The 23,203-nt window shown below is 47.3% G+C and overlaps 1 protein-coding gene across 1 annotated transcript; it reads left to right on the forward strand.

Moving 5' to 3' along the window:
* The first annotated feature begins 3,860 nt into the window (after positions 1–3,860).
* On the forward strand, positions 3,861–23,203 carry LOC108921697 (E3 ubiquitin-protein ligase RNF13-like). Its single transcript, XM_018731313.2, has 10 exons — positions 3,861–4,058; positions 5,992–6,126; positions 6,323–6,403; positions 10,570–10,692; positions 15,969–16,056; positions 16,612–16,702; positions 17,504–17,609; positions 17,699–17,792; positions 21,853–21,933; positions 22,042–23,203. The coding sequence occupies exons 2-10, from the start codon at positions 6,013–6,015 to the stop codon at positions 22,425–22,427; spliced, it is 1,164 nt and encodes a 387-aa protein (XP_018586829.1). The 5' UTR covers positions 3,861–4,058; positions 5,992–6,012; the 3' UTR covers positions 22,428–23,203.

Below are 23,203 nucleotides of genomic sequence, written 5' to 3' on the forward strand. Positions count from 1 at the left end.
TCGTTCCGCCCACGAGAGTCGCTCACAACATATTTTATACATACAGATTTCAGCAAATACCCTTTTAAACCCCCCGCCCCCTCGGTTGGGGCGATTTAAACCCCAGTTAAATTTCACTCGACTCGTATCCACTGAATAACAGATGAGTGCAGAACTTTCACTTTCCGTTTATGAAACACCTAAAAGTGTGTAAAATAAATAGCGGCGGGATATTTTCTCCAAGAACTCCAAATGTATTGAAATGTACACACACACGCACGCGAGTAAAAACAATGGTAAAATGAGTTTCAATGTTTAAAAACAGTGTAACTAAAGGAAAATGTATCTTTCCACATGGTGATGTCCCCTGGACAGGACAGGACAGGAGTCTTCACTGACAAACAATACCACTCTTTTTCAGTTGAGCTTGTTAGCGATGACCCCTACCACACACACACACACACACACACACACACACACACACCTCTGTTGAGTGTTTAGTGCTTCCTGTGTGTCCATTAGTATTTATGGAGTAAGGACATCGCTGAGTGTGTTACACAGTTCCTGCTGTGGACAAACAGCCAGCGGAGGACAGGACGTACATGTTGTTCTCCATAATATTGTCCTTCTGTTTCACCTTAGAGCCACTTTCTGCACTAATATATTAAATCTGCGTCCAAACAATGAGCTTCTGTTTACACTCTCAAACTTTTCCCACACGTGTCCTTTCGGGAGAAGTGCTTGTTTTCAGTTTTGGACGCGGACGGCTATCCACTCAGTTCCTGAGGGGTCCGGTCGTGAGTCCTCGAGGGCCGTCGCTCGCAGTGAGGTGGCTTGTCCTGGCCGAGGTGGGATACCATCTGTCCAACGGGACAGTTGGGTTTGGTGACAAGTCGTCCAGGATCTGTCCACACAGAGGAGCCCCTCTGTCCACAGCCCCCAACCTTGCTCCCCTGGCTCTGAGAAATCCACTGGTCCCTCAGATGTCCTCAGAACTGTTCATCGTACACAAACATACCTTTTTTACCCCCAGGTACCTCAACCCCACACCACATTACCTCTCCACTGTGTCCACGCTGTGTTCACGGTGTCCATCCCAACCCCAGCTTTGGTCGGGATCCCGACCTCACACTGTTTTGGACATTATCTGAAGCCTTTGCTTCCTGCCCAGTAGCTGGTCTTGAGATGCCATTGACCCTAATGGTGCAAAGTGCAGACAGTATGGACATTGTGGAGAGTGCAGACAATATAGTTTGGACAATGTTGACAGTATAGGCAGCATGGACAATATGGACAGTGCGAGCAATATTGACATTGTGGAGCTCGCTGTGTTTTTTGTTTTTCCGCCCCTAACAGCTGTGGCTGCACAGAAAGCCAGAAATATTCAGCTTGGGATTGGAACACATAGCAATTCTCTGAAGGGAAATAACAGTTTTTTTTGGGGGGGTGCGGGGCTGTTCTGTGACCTCTGTGTGCAAATATTTATTCAGCAAAGAAAAAACAAATAAAAGTGTAAAAAAAAAATAATGTTTTGATGAATCGTTTGATGCAGGGTCACCGTGGTCCAGAGCCTATCCTGGAAGCATAGGGGGTGAGACAGGGTTCACCCAGGACAGGAAAGCAGTCCATCGCAGTTCAATCACACATATACACACTAAAGGCAGTTTAGAGTCACCAACCTACCTGAAACGTGTGGAGAACATTCAGACTCCAGACAGCCTAAGCTGGATTCGAACCCATGGCCAAACCCACAGCCCAGGAACCGTGAGGCACCAGCATTACCTGCTGTCCAGCTGTGTAGCAGCGGTCCGTCCTGTCACTGGTTTAGGAAAGCACGTGTCGTGTGTCCAAGATGGGAGGAAGGTAGTGACGAGCACCCCCCCTTCCCCATGACTCCCAGAATCCCACTGGTGAGCAAACTGGTCACTGTGAGAACTGGGGACGACCGCCTTCCTCATCCAGGAAGCATCTGTGTCCGAGCGCCCTGTAGCGTCACAGGACACACATCTGTGGGAAACAGCGGGACCCCCTGCGCTGCGCGTCACGAGTCTCCAGACCCCGACCCCCCAACCCCCCGCTAACTTTCTTATTTTTCTACTTACTTATACGTTTGCTGACATGTCTCTATATATTTACATGCTGTATATGTCTTGTGTCTGTGTGTATGTTCTACATTGTATGCTGCTGCAAGCAAAGCGAATTTCAACTCCGGCATCAATAAAGTTCAATCAATTAATATGAATAATTAATCAATATTCTGTGTCATATTTCATAAGGACTGAGTCCTTGGGTAGTGCTTATCAACATTGGTTGGAAGTTTGTTCCACTCTGTTCAGTCTTGTTAAATGTTTTTGCTCCGATCACTTTAACAGGGGATAGGTCTAAAAATAGTGTACCTGACATTTTCAAGTTGTTTTGTGTTACTGGACACAATAAGTATGTATTTTTATAAAATACACACCTTCAGCAACAGAAGAGGGGGAGAAATGCAGTTCTGCTGCCCCCTCGTGGTCGCAAACGGGCTTCGACGCCACAGTGATTTTTTACTTTGATTTTTGGCAGCTGTGATTTATTTTATTGCACTCAGAAAAAGCAGCATTATTCCGTGTGTGTTTTTAGGAAACCTACCGATGTTGTTATAAAAAAGGGGTTTGATGAGCTTTGTAAAAAAAATCAACAGCTCAGGCCGGCATATTCCATCCAATAAGAACCCTGCAATCATGCCTTATTGTAATATATGTGCAATACACATTATATGTATATTTTAATATAATTCTTATTTGTTTGTTTGTTTTAAGTGTTCTTTCTGCTGCTGTTTTCTGAGGGTTGCCACAGAAAATTTCATTGTATTGTATACAATGACAATAAAGTATCTTACCTTATATGTTGACTGTATGGATGACATAAGCGCTCTACTGCTGTGCCGTGCTGTTCCATAACAGTATTCAGTGCGCTGTTTACATCTTCTCGTCACTTTCATGCTTTACTTGAAATCTATTCTGGCTGGTTAGGCAATGCTCTATGACATTTCTGCACAGTCTGAATGAAAGGATAGTGAGGATGATGAAATGATGCTAAATGATCTGGACGGCCTGCATTTAAATTTTGCGCATTTTGAGGATGTTATTTTTGTTTTTTCCTAATTTCAACGTCCACTTTTCAAAATGATCTTCCAGAATCTAAGGAAGTACAATTCATGAACGAATCAATGAGGGTGAAATATGCAGCCAAAAATAACGTTAGGCTCTACAATCTTGGATGTAGGATTCTTGCTGTGGTTTCAGTGTCCGATCTTTTCATTCAAAAGTATATTTACGGTGTCGTGGAGCCGTGTCAAAGACCGCAGCGGTTGACGGTGAACTATTAATAGCGGCGTACTTTACACTGCTTTATGGGCGGGTGCTGTTCACAATTTGGCCACACGATGGCGCCAGATCCAAACTGCTGTCATTCTGTTGGTAAAACATTGTAGAATTTAACTGAAAATAACGCGCCGTAATGCTGTTCAAACATCGCTTGGACGAGTTTGCCAATTCAATGACAACTGCACATTTTTGCAAAAGAAGGGAATTCTCAGGAAAAAGTCCGATATCTGAACACCTTAGCGCTATAAAACAGATTTACTTTCAGCTACGGGAAGCCAAGAAGGATGTTTTTTTACGATGGACAAGTTTAGCGTTCTAACTGCTTTTCCTACTAGTTCATTCGCAGCGACAACATTAGACTCGCACCTAAGCTTATTGTTGTGGTATTTTCCCCCGCCCATTTTAATAGTCACGTGGGCGCCAACCAGTCAGGAGACCCACACGTCCGAGTGACAGTAAATCTCTCCAATCAAAATTCGCAATCCGCTACAGGGGCAGGGCGAGTGTGGAAAGCTGAGACCGGAAGTGGGTGTGTGCGGGAGTCGCCGCGTGACCGCAGCAGAAGCAGCAGCAACCGCCGCCTCTCTGCTAACGTTCAGCCGGAGAGAAAAGACAGGGGGACCGTTCGGACATGTCCGCGGTAACAAAATCACTGTAATGTCTCTGTCATCCGCTTCTTTGGCGAGCCGAGGAACAAACACGAGCGCAGCGCAGGTAGGAAGCCCGCAGTGTGCGGTTCTTCTTTGCCCAGAATCAGAAAGCGGTGACGGAGCCCGTTAGCCGTTGGTCATTATTAGCCGTTAGCTGCTCTCCCTCAGGCGACCGTGCAGACCGAGGACCGTCACCGTGTCATTCGGCCTGTTGGCTCTCTTTAATAACCACATTGGATTGGCTTTCAATCGATTTATAAAAGTTCTCCGTCCGTATATTGAATATTCCTAACATTTTTACACACCGCCTCGTTCCGCAGACTTGTGGTTATTTACTCACTCTCTGTGTCCGTTTGTCACCGCGCGCCGCAGCCCTGTCCTCGCGCTGCCTGCTTCTGCCCTCGCCTCGGTCCCCGGCGTGTCGTCACGTGCCGCTCACTCCGGAGCGCTTTCAGTTTCAGCCTGAGCCTCGTCGTTCGAACCCGAACGAGCCAGTGGTGGGTCTCCAGCAGTCCGTCTGCATTTACGTTCTATTCATGAGTCTGATCTACTTACAGTAATTTACCCATTTGTACCGCTGGGCTATTTTTACTGGAGAAATTTTTAGGATGAGTTCCTGCAAGGGCACTACAGCTGCTGGAGGTGGGAATCGAACCTACGACCTTTGGGTCTAAAGGCAGCAACTCTAAACACGACACTACTACTAGCTGATCTCCCTGGGCTGGACTTTATGGACTCGTCTCACAGGACTGGATGGGATTGCTCTGCTCCTCAAATCTGCCCCATGCAGATTGCAGACTTCGGTTTCGTACCGTTCATCGAAAGAGCCATCGAACAGCTGGCTTTGTTTACACTGTCTGTCCTGCCAAAAGCAGCCGTTTCATTGATTCCCACCTATGTTTTTACCCAGGAACAGATTCACACCCCCTGAAACTCTTCAGGATGGGCCTGCAGCCTGTACCCGGCCAGTTACTGCAGTACAGAATCCATCGACCCGGGGTTGGGGTTATGTCTCAGCGGGACAGCTAGAGACGTGCATCGGTGCTGGTGACGCAGAGTACCACTTCTTGGCTTAATATGAACAAGTACTGGTGAAACAGCGTTCAATAACACTTAACAAAAACACTGTCAAAATTGCGGAAGGAAGCAGGGCTTTTGTCAAGTGAAGGTGCTGGCAGGATGCCATCTGAGATGATACAGTATAATGACTCGGAGTTTGCTTAAATCTACTTACTGCAGTGTATTGTGGGACACACACAAACTCCTTTGACATGTGGTTTGAATTGTTTACGGTACAGGTGCTCTGTATATTGCCAATACATTGTGTCCAATGTGGGATGGCATAGCAGTGCAGCAGGTAGCGCTGATGCCTAATGGCTCCTGACTCGGTCTGTGTAGAGTTTGCATACTCTCTCTGTGTTTGTGTGGGTATCCGCTAGGTGCTGTGGTTTCCTCGCATGCATGCAAGAAGTGTTCTTAGGTTAATTAACAACTCTAAATTGCCCTTAATATGCACACGTGTGGATGTGTGTGTGAGATTGTCTTCTGATGGACTAGTGTCTCATCCAGGATAGGCTCTGGAACACTGTGACCCTGCGCTGGAGCAGCGGTTATTCCTAATGGGTGCTCTAAGTGCCGTGGCCCTGTAGCTCATTGCATGAAATGGGCCCCAATCAGGGGCACTGGTCATGCAGAGGCCTGGGATGAACAGCCCATCCGTGATGGGGGCGGGGCTCCCCGCTGAGCAAAGTACAAATCTTTGTGTTGTTGTGGATTCAGTGCTCAAGGGCTTAAACACGAGATTCAGGTCCCAGCAACGGGTGTTCAGAAAGCACTTAAAGGTGCAGAGACATGAACCTATGGGCTTAGATCTGGGGGGCAAATAGGACAGGATACCAGGGTTCTAGTCCTGAGCAGAACTTGCGGTGCTGAAAGACTCCCCTCTATTTTTCTTGGGGCTTTTTTGATTTAACAGCTCCTGTTTGTTCCCTGCCCAGGTGCCCCATCTGGAGTGAATCATGCTTCTTTCCCTGGGGATGCTGATGCTGTCCGCGACACAGATCTACACCGTCTTCACCGTGCAGCTCTTCGCCTTCCTCAATCTGCTGCCTGTGGAGGCCGATATCTCAGCTGTAAGCATTGACCCCCCTCTGCCGCTCTTAAGGGTCTGCTGGGTTGGATTAGCTTGTCCTTTTGGACCTGACACCTATATTTCCTTCATTTTCATTATATCCCCAAATGTGCCTGCCTTTATGTGGTGGAGTCGTTCACCTGGGCTGTATGACAACTTCCTAAAATTATTTTGTTTAATCTTTGTTTTTTTTTCAGTATTCATTTGACAACAGAACCCAAACATTTGATGACCTGCCAGCAAGGTTTGGATACAGGCTTCCTAGTGAGGGTTTGAAGGTGAGAGCACCACCACATGGTCCCTTTTGTTGTCGCTGCATGAATTACAGCATTAAGGCATTGCTTTAGCTCTTAAGAAGGACTCATGCCAAATTTTCGTAGCCCTGTTAATCTCAGAGTAAAGTACATTGTACAGCATTTGGCTTTAAGTCATGCAGAACTGTGGGAAACCGCATCAGGGTGCGTTTACCATCCGTTATCCTGTGTTTCCCAGAGCAGCGCTTATGTTTTACGCAGACAGGTGGCCTGTAAGCCATGAAGAGCTGTCACTTCAGAGGACAATGGACAACAGGAGACTGCAGGCTGCTGGATTACAGAACATTTCCTGTTTGACCCTGGAAAAAAACGAGGTTGCATGCGCTAGAAAATATTACCCTAGTGTTACACACATGCACAGAGTACAAAAGCAAAGGACCCAGATATATTGTGGCATGCAGTCAGTTCGCTATCAGCAGTTGCTCTTCCAGCCTGTTTGGTTCTGTGTTGCTGGTCACTGGTGAGGAACTGCTGAGGCTGGAGAGCAAGAATTTGGCTGTGAAATAACACGAGGATTTTATGCTGGGATGATGTTTTTTTTTTTCCTTTGTTAACAAGGGTAAGTCAGAAACTACTGTATTTTAAATATATTTATAATGAAGCTAAAACATTATCGCAGACACTTCTGGACTTACACCAGATTTTCAGGGACTTTGTATGGCTGAGTGGAAGGACCGTAACCAAGGGTACAGCAGGAGAAGGTGGGATTCTAATGTCAATCCTTTGAGCGGAAAGCAGAATCTCTAATCGTGATGCCGTCTGGTGCTCATGCTTGCTGAGAGGATGCAGGGGTGGCATCAGGGGCTCTGGAAGTTGTGTGTTCATGCCAGGGGCTGTTTGCAAAGCACACCCACAGCTTTGCCTTACCACACACTTCTCTTCCTGACTTGTCACATGTCGCTGGTCTTGCATGTTGTTTTTTTTTCCATTTCTGCTTCCCAGAAGATACTTAATGTATACTGTTAGATCCTGTGGGGTGCTTTGCATACACACTACAGCTCACGCACCACCACAACGGACAGCCAGGCCCATACACAGCAGTACTTGATCTCTGAAAGCTGATAGTCTAACCTGCAGGATTATTATATATTATATTATAACGTGTCTATGGGGCACCCTTACAGCTGCCTCCCAACCAAAACCATCTTCCCTGTGCTCACATGTTGTAAAATGTCAGAGCAACCTGTATTCCTGCCTTTGACAGGTGTTCCAGATGTGGTAACAGCGCAGTGGAGGAACCTTTGCTGATTTGTCGAATGCAGGCTAGTCCAGGTGGCCCCCTGTGCCTTTGCCATCCTGTGGAGATCAGTCAGGGTCACCCCATCCCCCACCAGCAGGTTGCGGACCAGATTGAAGGCTGACCTCATTGTCGTTTGACATTATGGCCTGGTTCCCCCGCACCTCTCTCCCCGGGTCAGTTTTCAAAGCAGATACCGTCACTGGTGTGTTTTGGTTACACAACAGGATGAGTGTGTGTCTGTATGGTAGCCTTGGAAGCCCCTCCAAAAAACGGGTGACTAGCAGCAGCACTCGTGGGGTGGAAGTGCTCTGGCTTTTCCATGGGATTTTCCACAGAGGCTGAGAGGCTGCCAGAGAGCAGAGGTTCGACCCACAGGCTGTTTGTCGTCCGGTTTTGCACTCGGGTGAGCGGTGCCGCAAGGCTGGATTTTCCGCTGAGCTGTGCCAGAAAGTGGGGTCACGTCCTCGTAGCAAAGAGGAAGTGCGGTGAGGAGGGATCAGCTGGCTGTCTCTGGGCCATTGTTTCCGCATGTTTAGCCCCCTCCTTAGCCATTTCATTGGTGATTCACACCTCAGTTTCACTACAGGTGTGTGTTTGTGTGTAATCTCACACCCGCTCCACTGGCCTTCACTTTGTCAGGTGGTCAAGCTCAACTTGCGACACATGCGAACTATAACAACCCGGATTTGCAGCAGGGTCCCTTTAACCTTATTATTTTGTTTCCAAGTGCCGACAGCGTCTAACGGCTGCAATGTGTAACACCAACGGCTCCATCTGCTGTAAGACAAGGGCTGGTTGCTCTACCACGAGGTTCTGTATTTTTTACTGTCTGGTTCTCAGTCAGTGTTTGACTGTCCAGCAGCAACTGCATTTTGTTTACATACCTTTTTGATTGTGATTCCCGTGGAGTTTCTTTGTATTAAAAATGGCTAGCAAACAAAAAAGACAATGGATACAGAAATGAAATTGAAAATAACAGCGCAGCATGAAAGTATAATACTGTACTGTAGTTCCTTACAATTCTGTATTTTTTTAACTTGTGAAAAGATCTAACAAAGCTCTTCTGCACAACATAGCAGTTGTGCACATTAATTGTTTATGCAGTATCCTTATAGCGTAAGGGGGTTTGTGACTTATGACAAGGTCATCGGAATGGAACCCCGTCATAAGTTGTGGACCTCCTGTATTTAAGAACAGCGATGTTGCCCATTTCTCCTCCTGCTCCAGTGTTGTCCAACATGGTTTTAAATAGTCTTGCAACAGATTTTTAGCATTTTTCCGGTTTCATATTTTTTTGGTGTCCCTGGGTTGGCAGTGTCCGTGGACACGAACACCAGCGACATTCAAAAGGGAAGTTCTTCAGTAATTGGAAGGTTCTGCTAAACCTTGTATTTTTTTAAGACTGCCTTTACATTACTTGTTACTGGAATAGCGGTCGCCTGCTCCTGCCCACCGCGCACACACACACACACACAGATCGCTCTGTGCAGATCAGGCCAAGTAACAGGAGCGGAGCAGCTGCAGAGGTCTGTAACACCCTTTCAGTGACGTTCTGCACAGATGTTGTCCCCATGTGTCAGCCTGCCACTCGTGGAGTGTGCAGTCATTCACGACTCTACCTGTTAAAGAGTGCGTTTTGACCCTCTGCTTGTGTCACATAAGCTGGAGTGAGCTTTGTCTGATTGAAATTGCATCGTGAGTTTGACAAAGGACAGTGTGTGATGTTAGTCCCTCAACAGCCGAGTGCAGAGTACAGTCGCCTTGTTGTCTTTATCGCGGGGGGATTTATTTAGTCGTTCACCTAGCTGATGCTTTTCCCAATGTGTGGTTCTCTGCAGTTTATACAGCTGGCTAATTTTACACTCAGTACCTTGATCAAGGATACTGCAGCAGGAGGTAGGATTCGAATACTTTGATTGCGAAACAGTGACGCTAACCACTACACCACCTGCTGGATGTACACCACGGCACAGTAAAATGGAGTGTGCACAGGGAGCCCTCCTCATGCAAGACAGTTCTCCACTATTTATCATGTTTTTTTTAATGAATATTTGTAACTGTTCCAGGGTTTGATGTTAATGTTCTGGGTCAGTGGTCCCTTTCACTCAGCGGCTTGGCTGCTTTATTTATGGCACATGTTGGACGGTAGAGGGTGCTATAGTCTTGGATATCTTGTTTTTTTAACAATATTATATATGTTTTAATCCTGAAGGTATGCTCTCTTTTTTGTTTGAATGTTACTGTTTGTATTGTGATATAATTTTACACACACACACTATGGGGTGATCACTGAAGGCTGTTTACATGCAGTATCTTTCTTCAGCTTCTACATGCAGTCATGAAGACCACACGCAATCCCTGCTTTTTTTTTTTTAACCCAATTTTTATTAAATGTAGTATGCCTGTAGTATTTAATGTTTGTAATGTATGTGTTTTTATAACTTCTCATCTCCCTAGTCTGTGGGTGGCAGTTTTGACAGGGTGTATGATAAAATTCAAGAGGTGGATTACCATTACTTCCCTGTCCTTTAAACTGTCTGTATGAGGATGACTTATTTAGGTGCTGAGGATTGTGTGCAGTCGGAGAGGATGAGCTCCTTCCTACATGATTCTTTACAGTCCTGCCACGAGTGGCCATTACAGCTAGTGACGACATCACATTTTTGTGTGTTTAAAAAATTATCTTTCGTTTCCGCGTTCCACACTTCTTTCCTTGGTTTCCTTTGCTTTTGGTCAAGCTAGTATTTTTTTTTAGTAAGAAATGGAACTAGGTGGCGTCTGTGTGCATTTGTTAGGCAAAATGAAGTGTGGATACCTTGTTGTTGGTGAGTGGCTGTGAAGAGTGCAGTGCATGCTGGGAAGGTCACGTGACTGTCCGTCTCTTTTCCAGGGCTTCCTGATCGGGGCCCGGCCGGAGAATGCCTGCGAGCCCATCGAGCCACCGCCACGGGACAACCTCACAGGCGCCTTTATCGTGCTAATCAAGCGCTTAGACTGCAACTTTGATGTCAAGGTGGGCCTCCAACCGCAGGCTGAAGTGACTTCTTGTACCTTTGCAGGAAGTTCAGGAGCCCATCCATTATCAATATGCCCTTGTCCAGTGCAGGGTTATGGTGGTCCTAAATCTATTCTGGAAGCACAGGGTAACCGCACATTCATTCGCACACTGCGGGCAATTTAGTGTGTCCAGTTCAGCACAATTTTAGACTGGGAGGAAAGCAGAGCACATGGAGGAAAGCGACGCAAACTCCACACAGGCTGAGCTGAATATGAACCCACAGATGAGGAGTTCGGGTGGCCCAAGAGAGGAGGAACAGTGTGTCATAGGTCCCACGGTGGTGCCCATGGCATTACGCTGACTGCCGTACTTGTGATAACGTTTGTAGCTGCACATATTCTACACGTATATAGACTTATATACATATACCGCTCTCATGAGTTTGCGACATCTGTCTTTTTCAGTGTGTGTTCACTGGGCTCCCAGTTGCAGATGTGACTTGTTTTTTGTTGAACTCCTGCAGTCTTGGTCAAATAGTATTTAGAATGACCCAAATCAAAATGTTGCCCTTTTCACTGGATTTGTTGATGGCCTTAATAATAATTATAAAGACAACCCAAAACCGGTTATTCTTTTTATGGATTTCGTTTGGAAAAGCATCTATTTCTGTAAGTTCAGCTTATTTATAGCACCTACATATTTTTGCAGTATAAATTGAACGGTTTTTTGAAGGTATGATAGCAAGGCCCACCTAGGTTTTGAGCTGACAAAATGTTGGAGCTGAGCTCTGCTCCTTAACTAGTGTCTGTCCTCAGGGCGTGCCCCTCAGCCCCACAGCGCACTCTGCCCAAACTGGGGGATGGGGAAGAACGGTAAAAAGGGTGGACTGAAGATGGTAAAGACACTAAAGAGAAAGTACTCAAAGGTGGCCATCCAGTCTCTCATGATATAATTTCCAGCATTTTACCCAGCAGTCATTTCCATACACTTGCATATAGGGAAATGAGCGTTTGGTGTTGCTCAGAGAATTGTCCCGCTTGCTGGTCTTCCGCAGCGTGTGTGGTGCAACTTCAGGGTTTCAGTGGATCCTTCCTCGTAATTAGAATACAGCAAGATTCTTCAGCAGGGCCACAGTGCTGGGATTCGGTGCGTAGCCTTCCGTTTCCGTCACAGCCGGCTTGCCATTAGCAACTCGGCAGGAAGGCTGATGATGACCCCACCGACCCCTGCCGCGGGAGTCCAAGTGACGCAGAGAGCCAACAGGATATGACACGGGTTTGGTGGAGCCAGGGTGGTGGTGCCGGGGGTTGTCCTGAAAGCTCAGAAGTTGGTGCCAGAGCAGGGCCCATGAGTCAACGTGATTTGTGTGTGTGTACTGTTGTTTCGCACAGATTCATGTTCTGCCAGCCCAGGACTGGTTTTCAGTGTCGATGGCTTTAAAAAAAAAAAAAAAAAAAAAACTTATTTAGAAATGCAGATTGTTATGGTGTAATATCGCATAACATAGTAAAAAGATACTGGGACACATGAAATGTACACCTTGGGCTTTTTGTTCCATTTCGTGCTGCGGTTGTAGACACAGCTTTCACTGCAATCACTGGGCAGGAAGACTTAATTGTCCATTTATCTTTGCTCTTGTTTGTTCGGTATCTTGCATGTCATCCGGGAGTGGTGTGTTGTTGGCTGTGGTCTGTACTGCATGCACAGAAAAAGACGCACACACGTCCATACAGACAGGCCATCTCAGTGGTTGGCGCCCTTCCCTGTGATTTCAATCGCTCGCAGGGTGCGGAAGTTGGACCTCAACAGCTCAGGGAATTCTTGGAGAGAGTGAGGTAAACTCAGTCCCCAGTCACTCTACTTTATTCACTGCAGGTGACACGCGGTGTTCTCGTCTGGATTAACAGGTGTGTTACAGACATTGACGGGGAGCTCAGCTTCACATACTGACATGGGGGGCTGGTGTGCACCATCCACATGTTGCACTTTGTGTGTTTTTAATTTTCTGTGTACACTGACACCCCGTGTGTGATGAGAAGTCGGGTGCTTCTGATCCATGCTGCTCCACTCTGTTGCCCAGAATGCTCACTGTACTTTTTACAGGACACATCTGCAGAGTAACAGCTCCACCCGATTTAGTCATGGACACCACACCACATCCTGTGTCCGTGGCCCATATTCCTGCCCCGCAGGGACAGCCGAACGGTTCTTACTACCGTTGTGATTATTTTACTCAGAAACACATTTAGGTTGAGGTGTGTGTCTTTAACCGGGATGTTTCACCAGGAAACTGGTGTGAATGTGCTGCCGTGTGTTGTTCTCCAGCTCTAACCATTATTTCTCAGGGCCTTCATTTGCAGGGAAATCCAAAAGCAGAGGGATGTGGAAGGGGGGGTGTTGGAGTGCCTACTGCCGTGTGTCCCCAGCGTGTGCCCCCCCCCCCCCCCGTCGAAGTATAACCCTCCTGCATTAGTCATCAGGGCAGGAGTGGCTCCACAGATGTTGTTTTGGTCAGCTCTAATGGTTCCCAACTCATATAGTAAAATCCGGTCGTTGTACTGCAGTGTGAACACAGTAAGCACTTTTCCTTCTCACACAGTGGCTGTGGTTCGAGGGAGATTGTTGGTCCTGTCAGCAGCCTGACCTCAGCACCCAACACTTTTCTGTCCTGGGCAAAAGGGCTGGTGTGTGCCGTAATTTCCAGTCCACGACCGCAAAGCAGGTGGTGACAGGACTGTCCCAGCAAGCTGTTGGAATCCCTTCTCCAGCAATCTCAGGGCTTTTGGTCCTGGTTCCAGTGGCACTGGTGGCCGGTTCAATGGCGAGCTTCCCACGTCCCACAGAACGTCCCCCCCCCCCATTGTCCCCCAAGACCATTACAGTTCATAGGTGCCAAATGCTGGGAATGTCACTGCGTTTGTTATTTGAATATTTCCTGACACATTTGAAAGCTTTCAGCTGAAAAAAGGCGAAAAGAGAAGCTTTGAGATGTCGATCACTTCTCCTACAGAAGTTACATTAGGTAACTAAGCGCTGCTCTTTTCATTCAGGGAAATGTTTCCTCTGATCATCTTTCAAGGGTTCGAAGGTCAATGTTGGGAGTGTCATTGTTTAGTGGTTGGCTCTGGCACAGATCTCCCCTGTGGCCCAATTGTCTGTGGAATGAGCAGAACGCCCTTATCTGCAGCACAGACTTTTCTCAGTCCCACCAGCTCACTCAGCACAGACCACAGCAGGCAAATGGTTTTTTTTTTTCTTTGAGAAATAGTCTACCCTGAAAATAGAGAGTTCCCGGACAGCCAGCCAGCCACACACACACACACACACACACACACACACGGTGCATCCCTGTCCCATGTGTGGTTGCCATAGCAATGCTAAGAAGCACTTTAGCGCTCATGGTGTCTGGGCCTTGTGTGCTGAGGCCCAGGCGGCGTACACAGCATGTTTTGTTTGTTTTCTTGTGACAGGGCTGTTCACTCCCACTCACATTCCATCACAATTGCTGGGGGGTCGTTGTCTTACTCGGCTTGTGTGCGTGTATGGATGTTTACCCAGCCATTTGTTTACTGTCACAGTGCCAGTGTTATCCAGGGCCACAGGGTGCGTTCTCACAGTACAGTGGCAAACAGCACTTTGCATGGCTAATGATTGGTCGCATGGTGTGTGAGACGCATCGTTCGGAGACAATGGCCAGTCATGCAGCACCAAGCATGTTGGACGGGCAAGGAAGAGAGACCCGTCTTGTCAGTACTGGCTCTTGACAGCACTACATCACATTCACATTTATTAATTTATCAGATGCTTTTCTCCAAAGCGATGTCCACATCAGGGTAAACAAAAGTGTATTTCCTAGCATGCAAAGAGTTTTTAAGACAGGACAGGTGATTGTCGAAGTACAGTCACTTTGTCCAGCGCCACCATTTTTGTGCATTACACCTGCATACAGAATTGCTGGCTGAGAGCGATGGTGTAATGCGAGTTTATGGAGTGGCAAGGAGATCAGGAAAGAAGTATGTCTGCAAGAGATGGGTTTTGAGAGCCTCCTTGAATTCTGGGAGGGATTCAGCAGCTCTGAAGGTCAGAGGGCATTCATTTCACATTGGAGACTAAAGCAAGAATCTGTGGACTTCCAGCAACAGCACCCCATGAAGAACAGAACCATGTTCGACCGTGTGCTGCAAGGTGTGTGTGTGGAATGGTCTTGCACCTTGCTGGCCGGCGTTTTAGAATTGTTTTTCCTGCGCTCTTTTCCGCACCTTTAGAAAACTGTATTTGCAGTTTTGTAACTGACATTAGAGGACCACAAAAGTGATGAAAAAAGAACACGGTTCCCAGCATGCCATAGTCTCAAGATCTCCTTGTGCCGTTTGTACAGATGTGGAGTTCTGCTTCTGCATCCATTAACAGTGAGTGTGTGCGAGTACGATAAGCGTGTGCTACCCTGAACACACACACATCGTTACTGTTTTCACGCTGTCGAAGGGCAGCCTGTTTCTTCGTTTACGACCTACAGCTGCTGACGGAGAGACTCAGATCGGCCTCTGAAGCTCATCAGAAACGTTTAATTTTTAACAAGTTCTGGAGAAATGGAGCCTCAATTAGACACAATTAGCAGGAAGTGGACGCCGCCTCCATGTGTGGCCTCATGGCCCTTACACGAAATGTGCGCGCAGCTTGGCACGTTTCCCACTGCAGTACCATTTATTCATGCAGTGGCAGTAAATACCCCACACACACACACACACACTTTGTTTGCTCAAACTTATTAAAGCTGTGTCACTGAGACAGATATGAAAACATTAATTAGAAAATGGCTGAAATATGATATGTTGTTTCTAATTCTCCATCATTTTGTTCCCAGGAGTTTACTAACTGTGGAAGTCCTCCCCCCTCCTTGATTCCTCCCTCTTTCCTGTTCCTGTTTCCTGTGCTTGAGCCTGACAACCATGTATTGGATGTCTGTAACTTTGTTCTGTACATGGACAGAAAGAAGACAGACCCGAGTAAGATGTTAAGGTTTCTGCGCTCAGCATTTTGAGTAATATCAGAGACCACGTAATGGGAAGTGTAATATGTATGTCTATTTTGTTTTTAAGTGCTGAAGGATCCCTCCATGTGACAGATTGTGGCTACACTGGGAGGTGTGTTTAGGCTGTCATTCACATGCCATCTCTCAGAGCTCTGTTGTGTGTTGCTGTCCAGCGGAGCTGTGCAGGAAGGAGAATGGGGGACTGGTGGTGTGTTTACTGCAGGGGGTTGCACTTAACACAGCGGTTCTGTGTGCCCAGGTTCTGAATGCCCAGAAAGCCGGGTACAAGGCAGCCATTGTTCACAACGTGGACTCCGATGACTTAATCAGCATGGGATCCAATGACTGTAAGTCCGCTCGCACCCAGGACCGATGGTGTCTGACTGCGTGTTCCTCCACGGCGCTGTTTCCAAAGACATAATAATACCGATATTGCGGAACTGCAGTTATTGCTCTGTTGGTACTGATTCCAGCCGGTGGAGTTCAGGTGGAGTATCATACCAGAAGGTAGCAGAGCCCCCCTTGCTCGACCTCTTTGTGTCCTTAACCACTTTGTTGACTGTGTGTGGTGTTGAACAGTCTCCAAACTTTTGTAGTGTACCTCAGTCATAGTCTCATCATATGGCTGAATAAACGGTTTAGGCAGTTTGAGATGCGTGTGCTGTGTGTCCCAGTATGTTTACATCTGTATTCAGATATATAAGTATAAACAAATGTAAAATTGCAATTTTTTGTATTGTGCTGTTGGTGCTGCACGCTGCAATATTCGTGACAATTGAACATTTTCTGCCTTTTGCAGGTAACAAAGTTAATTTACATTCAGATGTTTTCCCTGTGAAGATGAATTATTGACTTGCCATTCCTTCATTTAATTTCTCTGTGCCTTTCTGCATTCCTTGCAGTGGACATCCTGAAGCAGATCGACATCCCCTCCGTGTTTGTGGGCGAAGAGACGGCCAACTCCCTGAGGGAGGAGTATACTTATGACAAAGGGTGCGTCCACACTGAATCACTCCCTCACATATGTCTGTACAGCTCTCTCCACATGAGCAGCACACAAGCAGTGTTTTAAAGTGAATAATTTCTGCAGATGTAACTATGTTAGGAGGGATCTGCCATTTAAACTTTTGAATCTTACTGTATAAATCTTGCATACAATTACTATAACTCATACTGATACACTTTGGACACCAGTGCCTTTTTTACGTGGTCAGTTTTGCGACATCAAAACTCAAATTCATGGTTACGTTTTATTTTTTCACGACTGAAATCCACCATGAGGTCACAGTGAATAAATGTAATCCTCTGTAGTCCTGCAAAGTGCACGAGACCCTGAGAGTTATTGCTTAAGGTTATGACTTATGTTTGTAGGCAGTTGTGACAGGTTCTCATAAATGTCTTCAATAAGTTCAGCAGTGCTCTACTTCCGTTTCGCTGAAAGTTATAAATGTTATATCGTCGTCTTTTGATTAATATTCTCATAATTATATTGTTCCTTCAGCTTTCACTGTCCAGATGCTTCCAAACACCCTTGATTGATAAATGATGAACTGCATGGAGAGAAACCAACATAAATGGTTTCTCCTTATGAGAAATAATTTTCATTTTAGCAGAAACACTGTCTGCCATCAAGTCATCTCAAGTGTTGTCCTGTATTTTCTGTCAGGAAGTTTTGTGTGTGTGTGTGTGTGTGTGTGTGTGTGTGTGTGTGTGTGTGTGTGTGTGTGCACAGATGACATCTGACGGCACATGACACTGATGGGCTCTGTGTCTTTTGGTGTCGGCGCGCCACAGGGGTCACGTGGTGCTCTTACCAGACTTCAGCCTGCCTCTGGAGTACTACCTGATCCCCTTCCTCATCATTGTCGGCATCTGCCTCATCCTCATCGTCGTGTTCATGGTGAGCGCTGCTCCTCGCCCCTATCGGGCATCTTGCATTCTGCTGCCCGGTGACTCGGAATATTGATCCAAACACACCGTGCATTTCAGATCACCAAGTGCGTGCAGGACCGGCACCGGGCCCGGAGGAGTCGCCTGCGCAAGGACCAGCTCAAGAAGCTCCCCGTTCACAAGTACAAGAAAGGTACCAGCAGCCGAGCCCTTGTGCAGCTCCTCTGTGCCGGTTATGATGGGACCCCCATGACGTGGACCATCCCAACACTGGGAGATACAGCGTTGTCCCCCCCCCTCCCCTTTACTGTACTTTGCTGCAAACGCATAGTTTGTTCCAGGTATGTTCTGTCTGTTTGGCAGAAACCAAGTGGTCCCTAAAGGGGGGTGTGTGTGTAGTCTCTACCACGGTAGGTGGTTCTGTCCGTTTGCAGTCAGCACCTCGGTACCACACAACAAAGGGATTCCATAAATAGTTCCTCAGTCAAGTCAGCGCGGCTGTGTGTCGCTTGGTCCTTTCCGCTCGCAAGTTAAAGACCTGACTCATGGCTGTTTGTGAACAGTGTGTGTCTCGTGTTACCGTGTGTACCGCAGTTATGAACCCCGCGTTTACTTGTGCACTCTGGTAGGTCAGAGTATTGTTAACGCGGGGTTCACACTCCAACTGCCCTCAATGTCACGTGATCAGACACCGGGCGGCGACGTCTTTATCCTCTCTGGAGCCCTCTGTTATGAGGTAATCAGATTAATACGGCACGATTTCCCTCCCCCAAGCTGATCACAAGATTAAACCTTCCTGACGGTCGAGACCGAACTGAGATGAACTGTTCTGGGAGTGAACCTCTGCTGAGGAGCTTAATCACATTTTCCGTAAACATTCCAACGAGCGAATGTTTGCATTGCACGGTTACGTCTGTAACTGTAAGTACCAGTTCGTGTAATGCGGAGGGGGTGAGGCTAGTCTCAGAGTACATGCATCAGGTTCCTTCTCTTCCGGGGGATATTTTGTGGAGCCCCCGTTATCACCTTCATTCCACAAACGGCTGTTTTTGCCATGCAACTGTCTTAATTTTCACTAATTACCGTGTGGCTCCTTGTTGAGTAAACTGGCTGTTTGGTTAAATATATATATATATTGGAGAGCTGTGGGAAGGCTGAGTACCTGCTGACTGAATATACCGTGATTTGTCAATTTACAGCCATTGCACACTGCACAAGTGTTGTTCCTGATTGTTCCACCCCCCTTCAAGGTCAGCCTTGACACATGGCAGGCGGGCAACTGTCTGGTCAGCTGCCCACGCAGCCACTGTTTGGGCCATAGCGTGAAAGAACACCTGATCTCCTCTGAGTCGTGGTCCACGTTCCTCCCAGGCAGAGTCCTTCCTCCCCCCCAAGGGCCTTACCTGGCAGCAGCAACAGAACACCTGTTTGGTGTAGCAGCTCTGCTGCGGGTGTGTCTGATCCCCCCCCCCCCCCCGATTGTACCTTGGCAGATTTGATATAGAATTGGGATGTTGTCCAGAGAAGGTGCGGTGCTCGCCGAGCTGCTTGTACATTGCCCAAAGGTTGCATCTTTAAGGTGCCAAGGATGGGCATGCGACACAGAATTATGGGCTGGATCCAACTTGTCCGACTGCCACTGGAGTGCCTACATTCATGACGCGCTAGTTGGCATTAGTGTGGTGGCGGCGGTTGCTGTCCTTCGTTACGTCTGCCGGCCCAGGAGCTGCGTGCTCGTTTGCTGTGTTACTGCAGGAGTGTTTCTTTCAGCCACCCTTTGGCCTTCCCACTGTGAGGGCGTGGCCATGTGCTGCTGAACACGCACGCATCATGTGGCCGGGGTCTTGAGTTCAAAAGCACTTGGGTTTTCTTTGGGCTACGAACACCTTAGCAGCAAAGTGCCTCCACCTGTGTACAGCTAACCCTACCAAGTGATGTTGGGGTGCTCTGAGGTCCAGTGTTTCTTTAAAGGTTCAAGGCCCACTAAGGCGTAGGTGACTCATAGCAACCATTCATGGTTTCCAAGGTAAAGAAGGTTATGAAACCCATAAAGAAGCTGCTGTAAAATTTGGAGCCATGTACATGGTGAAATGTAAAGATCCCTGGATACAATTCTCAGCTTAGCAGCAAACAATATTAAAGTGTTCTCAAGTAAATCCATCTTGGGCACACAGTGTCAACTGAAACAAGGCAGCAGGCCTGTAATTACCGTTGTTTAATGAGGTGCAGTGATGTGTCTGCCTAGTACTCTGGTATATTTTAATTAATTAGCGTGTGGCGTTCAAACAACTCTGCATTACAAAGCAGATCCTGTAATTGCACCGTTAGCACAGCCCATTTTGCGAGGGGGACCACAGCAGGCCAGTGTAAAGGTATACCGCTAGGCGACTGTAAATAGTGATTAAATCCTGCACTTGAACAATGCTCAGCTGTACAATCTGTACAAGGGACACAAAGGAGGATGGGTAAGTCATCTTCATTTGCCCTCTGCTGTCATGGTGCGCACCGTTCATTAGGAAATTGGCAGGAAAGCGGGTGGGCGTGACATGGGAGTAGGATCCACACGGAGGGGGTATCTATTTCCAGTCGGAGGATGGGGGAAATGCAGAGCTGCCGGCAGCGTGTGTGTGTGTGTGTGTGTGTGTGTGTGTGTAACCAGACAGCTGTGGGAAGGCCAGCGCAACCACCTAACTTTGTTGTTGATCTAAAGATTTACATATATGTGCCACAGCCCGTGGTGTTCTGCTTAGTGCCATGCTCTTGCAGTCAGTGGACCCTTGAGCAAGGTACTGACACAGTAAAACAGTGTATGTAGCATAATACTTTACGCTGCTTTTTGGAGAAAAGTGTCAGCTAAATAGATATAAACCTGCGGTTCAAAACTGTCCTTATTTTATGGAAACGCACTTCACCAGTGACCCCTTGGCTTTCCAGATACTCATTTACGAACAAATTCGATGCTTTTCTCCAAAACAACGTTCAGTGTTAGGTTTGTCTACCAATCTGCTTACAGCAATTCACCCATTTATACCTGGGTACTGCATCAATTGTGGAGCAGCTGCTCTAAAGGCTACGCCACCTGCTGCCCCATTCCGTGAGCGTGCTCTGTCCAGTCGGCCACAGCAGCGGCCCACCAGGTCGCGCTGCTTCTGCTCACGTCATCTTGGCGCCACAGAGTGTTTACAGGACCCTACACAGGTGTGTCCTTTTAAAACTTAAGATAACAGGACACAGACACTCCACACACTACTATACCACAGAAAGTTCTTTTTGCACTTTCTGCACGTATGTGTGAAGAATTGAAACTTATTGCTGCATGTGGTTTCATGGTGTCGAGTAGGTTTTACCATTAAACTATTCATTCTCCTTTCACAGTTGGTACAAGTTTACCCTTCTCAAAAAAAAAAAAATAGTGTAAGAAGATGTGCTCGAGGTAGCTGGGCAGAAGCAGTTTACTGGACAAAGTGCTTTAACTCTCTCTGTCCTGGTCAAGCATGGGTGTGTTGCTGTGTTTGAGTTGGACCGGTGCCTCTGTAAACACTCTTCGTGCCCCAAGAAGAAGTCCCTCCTACAGCCGCTGGGACGAGGCGCAAGGCCGCGGACGCCCAAAGTCTCATTACACCTCTTCCTTATACGGTCACAGACAGCACTGCGTTTGTGCACAGCGCCGACCGGAGAAATGTGCACATGTACGGCTCCCGTAAATGCTGGATGTCACTGACGTGCTGGGAATTCAGAGAATGATGTGGAATTCTGGGGGGTGCTGCTCAGCGCATTCCTCTACTTTTGAAGCTCGCGTTGCCAAATGTGGGTACGGGCTTAAACCTCGTCTCCAAGCAGGCATAACCTCTTAGAAACCTTTTGCACCAATGGCAACAAAAGTGTATATATACCTGAAATTGATCAGAGATGGACAGTGGCCAGCAGGGGCTGTAATGATTACAGCCACTATCTTACAGTTGAAGGACCTGGGTTTGAATACTGCTACTGCTGTAGTACCCTTGATCAAGGTCTTTACCCTGAAGTGATACAAGAAAAAATTACCCAGCTGTACAAGTGTGTGTTGGCTAAATAAAGACTGGATAGAGTATGTGCTGTACTGACATACTACCACAGCGGTAAGTATTTAACCTCTTTTTTACCTGGAATTCTTTGTTGTAGTGTCTTTTTAAATACAGAATGCGAGTCCCACTGTACATATTGTAAAGACAAAGGGTCTGAGCTCTGCCCCCCCCCCCCCCCAATTCCTGCAGGGGATGTTTATGATGTCTGCGCCATCTGCCTGGACGAGTACGAGGAGGGGGACAAACTGCGGGTGCTGCCCTGTTCCCATGGTGCGTATACCCATCATGGTCACAGCAGTCCTCAGCCATGGAAGGTATGTGCTTGAGCTCCAGCTCAAACCCACACCACTATTAACACGAGCACCTCTGGCCCGCTAGCCTATCACTGCAAGTGTGTGGATCCCTGGCTGACCAAGACCAAGAAGACGTGCCCGGTGTGCAAACAGAAGGTAGTACCGTCTCAGGGCGACTCGGACTCCGAGTCAGACGACGCCGACAGCGGTCACGAGGATAGCGAGGCATCGGAGAGCACACCGTTGCTGCGCTCCCTCGCCTCGGCCAGCGGCCATTCCTTCGGCACCACGTCCGCCACCGCATCGCTCTCCCAGCACGCCCATGACCAGGAGTCCTCCGACTACGAGGACGACGACGACATGGAGAGCTGCGACAGCGAGGAGGAAGAGCCAGAGCCTCCAGCGGTCACCGTGGAGACAGTGGTTGTCCAGCTGCAGAGCAGCCGCGAGACCACAGCCCCCGACGCTTAATTCTTTTTCAGCTGTCATATTTGGTGACTTGTGTACCTCCTCCCCTCCTTCTGTTGCAGTTCCCATCACAGTACCTGTAAGCCCACACCTGTGCTGTGTCGGACTGGATCAGGCTGGAAGAAGCACCTTTTGTCTGAGGACGGGTCATTCAGTGTGCTTTGCTTGAGCGAGTGTTCAGGGAAGAGGTGTTGTGCGGCAGCTGGAGACGCCACTTTAACACGCTTGTCAGCCTTCAGATGAATGCAAAGTGTACATATGTATAGACCAGTGTGAATAAAGTCAAAGTCCACTTTGTACATAACTTATTTCAGCCTGTATCTGGAAGCATCTTCATCTCTGAATGGGGAACTAACATAAACATCAAGTACCTGCATCACTTAACACTATGCAGACTTTTTTTTTTTTTTAAGTTTACTGTAGGCAGCGAGAACTGATCAACATGGCACAGTGAAGCAACAGCTCCCTACAATCAACGGCTTTAGAGGTTAACATGTGGGCCTTGCTGTAAAGGCTGTGCTTTTGAGAGGCACTTCACCTGGGTCTCGGTTTGTTACCATGCCATTTGAACAGTGGTGTTCATGCTGATTTGCTAAGATACCCAGCAACACACTGCATTTAGTTTTTACACTAACACTGTAGTACCTGTGCATTAGTTACTTTTTAAAATGTCAAATGTTACGATGTATAGTGAGATGTTATGCTGTCTTTCAAGCCCGTTATATGTAATCTATTTTGCTCAACCCAACAATAAAGTGACATTTAAATTTTTTTCTACA

The sequence above is a fragment of the Scleropages formosus genome, chromosome 25 (assembly GCF_900964775.1).
Source record: "Scleropages formosus chromosome 25, fSclFor1.1, whole genome shotgun sequence".
Classification (NCBI taxonomy): Eukaryota; Metazoa; Chordata; class Actinopteri; order Osteoglossiformes; family Osteoglossidae; genus Scleropages; species Scleropages formosus.

What these genes read in the sequence shown, in the direction of transcription:
- LOC108921697 (XM_018731313.2), top strand. Translation starts at nt 6,013, where the DNA reads ATGCTTCTTTCCCTGGGGATGCTGATGCTGTCCGCGACACAGATCTAC. An exon ending in TCCTCATCGTCGTGTTCATG is followed by an intron (nt 17,610 to 17,698) that starts GTGAGCGCTGCT and finishes CGTGCATTTCAG; the next exon opens with ATCACCAAGTGCGTGCAGGA. An exon ending in GGTGCTGCCCTGTTCCCATG is followed by an intron (nt 21,934 to 22,041) that starts GTGCGTATACCC and finishes CTGGCCCGCTAG; the next exon opens with CCTATCACTGCAAGTGTGTG.